General features: G+C 44.4%; 1 protein-coding gene across 1 annotated transcript; it reads right to left on the reverse strand.

Moving 5' to 3' along the window:
- On the reverse strand, window positions 1–3,445 carry LOC134395707 (zinc finger protein 239-like). The gene is made up of 3 exons (XM_063121871.1): window positions 2,593–3,445; window positions 833–900; window positions 1–60 (listed from the first exon to the last, which is right to left on the reverse strand). Exons 1-3 carry the CDS (start codon window positions 3,392–3,394, stop codon window positions 1–3), a joined length of 930 nt encoding a protein of 309 aa, XP_062977941.1. The 5' UTR covers window positions 3,395–3,445.
- Between the last annotated feature and the right edge of the window lie 1,790 nt (window positions 3,446–5,235).

Raw genomic sequence — 5,235 nt, forward strand, 5'->3', positions numbered from 1 at the left:
TCAGATCAATGGCAGACATTCCTCTTTTGCTTTCAATAAAGCCTGGTTTGGTTCATCGTACTGAAAGGGCAAAAGCAATAAGATCCACTGAAAAATATTCCTGGGCACATCAGAAGGAAGAGTCTTAAAACTTGTACAGCAACTAAAAATAAATGTGAATTCCTGACACATTGAATGTCTCACTTGTTCTTCATTTCAGTGATTTTAACAGTAACAAATTAGGTTGAACAGGTTTATCTTTGTTGTGAAGTGTAGAATTAGACATGTGACCAAGGCCAAACCCCCTTGGGGGCCGATCATGTCAAGATGGTTCCAGCTCAGGGGCTGGGCACGTCTCCTTGAGGGTGGCCGTATTGTCCTCCTTTTTGGTTTCCAAAATATCATCAGCCAGCTATCACCTCATCTTGGTAGTGAATTCCATCGCTTAACTCTGCGCTGTGTAAAGAAGTCCTTCCTTTGATCTGTCCTGAATCTCCCACCAATCAGCTTCATCAGATGACCCCTTTGGGTTATGGGATTATGAGAGGGGGAGAAAAATGTCTCCCTATCCGCATTCTCCACGCCTTTGTTGTAGAAACCACCACCTGACCATGGATGCTCTCTATTTCCCCATCACAGCTAATGGACCCTGAGAGACCTCACCTCCGCCGTTAATTTGTCACAGTCTCCACTGTAAATGAGCACATCCTGCACTTGTACACCACCCATGTACTGCTGGTGCCCAGCCCCTCCAAGTTTTTGTGTTTTTTGAACAAGGTTTTTTTTATTCAAAACCAAGGATAGTATACCAGGTTAGTCCTTCATAACCAGACCCATGGAAATTATGACTTACTTGAGTCCCGTTCATTTCAATGGGACTGCTCAAGAGAGGGCCTCCTGTAGCTGCCATCTTCTTGTGATCTGAGCAATGGGGAGTCACACAGAGCAGGTGTGGGGAGCTACAACGGGCAGCAGTAAGCCTGCAGGTGGGTCCAGGTGGAAAAGGCTATCAATGGTCACTAGTCCTGATGGCTATATGCTACCTCCAGTGTCAGAGTCAGCATGCCTAGATACCCCAGTTGCTGGGGAACATGGGTGGGAGGGTACTGTTGCACCATGTCCTGCCTTGTTGGTCCCTGGCTGATGGCTGGATGGCCACTGTGTGAACTGAGTGCTGGACTAGATGGACCCTTGGACAGATCCAGCATGACCGTTCTTATGTTGTTATGACTTACTTAACCCCATGTAAGCCCACTTGCAGCTGTAATTCAATTGCTTAAAAGAAATAGCAACACTCTTAAAATAGTAAGCTAGCTCTCTTGTGTACATTTTAATGGAATACATTATGTTTTTGTTGCCTCAAAATGCTTAACCACTTTGACTTAATGTGTCATCTGAACAGAGTCAAAGTCTAGTTTGGTTAGCAGGATGCTTTTATCCCTGGTTGTTCCATTAGCCCATTGCTCATTCAGGGGGTGCGTGGAAAGAGCCAAAAGGTGAGCGGGGACATTATTTTGCCCGTTTCGCTTCCATGCAGTGACCAGGGGGTTGCCAGCCCATGGCATCACTCGTTCCAAGTTGGGAAGGCGCTTCTTATAGAAGCTTAGCTTTAACCCATGGACATTCCAGTCCAAGTGTCTCACAATGTTTGATGTGGTGAACTCACTCCATGGAAAACGGCAGTCTGAATTTCCAACCTTTGACTATTTTGTTTAAAAGGAGAAAATAGAATAAAGGCTATAACAGATAAAGTACACACACAGTTTTATTACTAATCAAACAAATTAAAAGTTATAGGCTGTCTAAAAACCAGCAACAGGTACTCTACCAGGATTCCAGTTCAACTCCATAATGGAGAAAAAAACAGAAGCCATTCCAACATTTCGCTTCTTCCTCTCTCCTCTGGGTGAGTTCAAAATCCCCCAATGTTTCCATTTAAACCTCTATAACTTCACCCAATTCTCAGAATTCTCACCACCATCTCAGCACTGCTTGGTATGGCTGCTGCAATGGGAATGCCGCCATGTCAAAACAAGACGGTTGGCATTCTCCAAATGGGGGTGGGATAGTTCTGTTTCTAAAGTTTCACCGAAAGACAAATTTCATAAAATGGTACGGTACTATTAATATACTAAAATCCTTCAGATAAAACATGCAATTAATACCATCACATACATAGAATATTAAGTTTTAGAAATAATCTCCCCTAAAATGTCTAATACAACCAATGATCCATTTAAACTGATGGAGGGAATCCTACATATCATCACCACTAAAAAGGCCCTGCTTCATGCAGTTACATTCAAATCTTCATATGGAGACTTCCCTGTGTGAATTCTTTAAGCTGCAGTAAGTTCCAAACACTGAACTTATCTCTATACATTTATAAACTATATCCTTCTATGCAATTTTCTTAAAACAATGTTAATGAAGGCTGGATTCAACATCAAAATTAGAAGTATAGTGGGTGCATTTTTATGGACCCCTCTTTATGAACATCTTTGTTATGTATGGTAAGGTTTGCTATGCAAGTCAACATTTTCTCACACCCTGAGCAATTCTAGGGAGTCTTCTGTTTATGAATTCTTTGATGATTAATAAGATGGGACTTACAACGGAATGTTTTTGTGCACACAGAGCATTGAAAAGGTTTCTCTCCAGTATGAATTCTTTTGTGCACAGTAAGGTTGTAGCATTTACTGAAACCCTTTCCACATTCTTTGCATTGAAAGGATTTCTCGCCTGTGTGAGTACATTGATGAGTCTTAAGGGATGAGCTGCGACTGAAGCCTTCTCCACACTCTTCACAGTTATAGGGTTTCTCCCCTGTATGGCACCTGTGATGTCGTTTAAGGTCTGATTTTTGGCTGAAGCCTTTTCCACACTCTTCACATTTATAGGGTTTCTCCCCTGTATGGCAGCGCTGATGTTGCTTAAGGTGTGATTTTTGCTTAAAGACTTTTCCACACTCTTCACATTTATAGGGTTTCTCCCCTGTATGGCACCTGTGATGTCGTTCAAGGTGTGATTTTTGGCTGAAGCCTTTTCCACACTCTTCACATTTATAGGGTTTCTCCCCTGTATGGCACCTGCGATGTTGCTTAAGGCTTGATCTTTGACTGAAACACTTTCCACATTGTTCACATTTATACGGTTTCTCCCCTGTATGGCACCTGTGATGTCGTCTAAGGGTTGATCTTTTATTGAAACTCTTTCCACATTCTTCACATATATGGGGTTTCTCCCCTGTGTGAATTCTTTCATGTCTTCTAAGACTAGCAATTTGACTGAAGCTGTCCCCACATTCCTTACACATATAGGGTTTCTCTCCGGTGTGAATTCGTTGATGTCTGGTAAGGTATACTCCTTGACTAAAGCTTTTCCCACATTCTTTGCATTTAAAGGGTTTCTCCATTCTATGGTACAGTTTATGTACGATAAGGTTTAATTTTTGAGTGAACCTCTTTCCACATTCTGTACAATTATGCTGTTTCCCCCCTGAGTGAATTTGCTGATGTATTTTAAGGACTGAATCCCATCTGAAACTCTTTCCGCACTCCAAACATTTATGTGTTTTTCCCCTGGCATTGAGCCTAGGCTGTTTCATCATTTTTTTGCTCAGAGGGTCACTTTTCAAAGACTCTGAGCTTTGGCTGAGTTCCTCCCCTGTGTGGATTCTCAAATGAGCATCAAGGCACTTTCTGGGTCTCTTTGTTTTTTGTTTTCCTGGTTCAAGGGAGACCCCGCTCACAGAGGGAAGGGATTTATCCTTCCTTCCCTTCATACCGTTTCCTGCCTGCTTCCTATTTTGAGGCTGATTGCAGACCTCTTCATTTCTAGTTCTTCTTGGTGGTGGTCCTCTCTGTTGTTTTCCCTCATCCTCACTCACCTGTACATCCTCTGATGGAATCAATAGAAGAAAACAGAATTGAGAAGCTTGGGGATAAATGATAGGAAAAATGCATCTCAATTTTTAAGTTATCTTTCCTTCCTTCCTCCCTGATCGATTTAGGGATGTCAGAGGAATCCATCCTGGGGATCAGGCCTGCCCTTGGGCAGATCCCCCTCCCCCTTTGCACTCTGGCTTGCTTGTTCACGACCTGGCTTAACTCGACCAGTGCGAGTTGGGCCAGCTCACAGACCTCCACTGCCTCATGTTCTCCTTCCAACGCTATGGACCCCAGAAAGGAGTCCATGAGGGGTTGCGCTTGGTGGCCACAGGGTGGGAGCTGAGAGGGAAGCACCATGGCCCTTTCCCCCCAGAACCCATCCTGTCACGGCTGCTTCCAAGCAAACGCGCCTCCCTCTGACAGTGCTCCTTAGAGGGGGGGACGGACAGCTGCCCAGTGTCAGCGGGAATGAGGTTTTTGATTGTTTAGGTAAATTTACCCAAGCAAAAGCAAACAAAAAAACCTGACTCATTTCCTGGATTTCTGGGAAGCCCGCAACTCAGATCGCAAATGCAAGCCCAGCGGCCATGGGAGGGAAATTCAGTACACCTTAAAAGGGCAAGATTTCCCCACAACGGCCCACCCTATTCATTGTTCATTTTTGTTTCAATGCTGCCTCCCAATCCATTTCCATTTGAAGCTGGCCAGACAGGGTCTCTGGAGCCGGTGTCTACTCATCTGCCAGACGGGTAAAGCAACATCTTTGTTCCTGATTGAATCAATCTCTTATAGCACAGAACGAGAATCCCCACATTCTGGAGCCTTAGGATTTAGATACAACGTTGTTCTGGGGCCTTTCCCTCACACATCAATGGGGCCTTTGAGGCCCCAATTGGAGCAGGGGGAGCATAAATATGATGTCTCCAAAGTTAAGAACATAAGAAGTGCCATGCTGGATCAGACCGAGGCTCCATCTAGTCCAGCACTCTGTTCACACAGTGGCCAACAAGCCAATGGCCAGGGAGTCACTACCGCAAGATGTAGTGATGGCCACCAATCTGGATGGCTTCAAAAGGGGGTTGGATAAATTCCTGCAGGTGAAGGCTATGAATGGCTACTAGCCCTGATGGTTGTGTGCTATCTGCAGTATTCGAAGCAATAAGCCTGTGTGCACTAGTTGCAGGAAACATGGATGGGAGGGTGCTATTGCACCATGTCCTGCTTGCCATCCCGGGCAGAGCTGGTTGAACAGAGTGCTAGACTAGATAGATCTTTGGTCTGATCTACTTATGTTCTTATGTTCTTATGATCAACTAAGCAAGACGTGGTGCAACAGCACCCTGCCACCCATGTTCCCCAGCAATTG

The sequence above is a fragment of the Elgaria multicarinata genome, chromosome 3 (assembly GCF_023053635.1).
Source record: "Elgaria multicarinata webbii isolate HBS135686 ecotype San Diego chromosome 3, rElgMul1.1.pri, whole genome shotgun sequence".
In the NCBI taxonomy this organism is placed as follows: domain Eukaryota; kingdom Metazoa; phylum Chordata; class Lepidosauria; order Squamata; family Anguidae; genus Elgaria; species Elgaria multicarinata.

Coding starts and splice junctions, on each gene's coding strand:
- LOC134395707 (XM_063121871.1), bottom strand. CDS start 3,394: ATGGAGAAACCCTTTAAATGCAAAGAATGTGGGAAAAGCTTTAGTCAA. Junction 901..2,592: donor GTGCACAAAAACATTCCGTT/GTAAGTCCCATC, acceptor CCCATTGCTCAG/ATCACAAGAAGATGGCAGCT. Junction 61..832: donor TTGAAATGAACGGGACTCAA/GTAAGTCATAAT, acceptor TTGCCCTTTCAG/TACGATGAACCAAACCAGGC.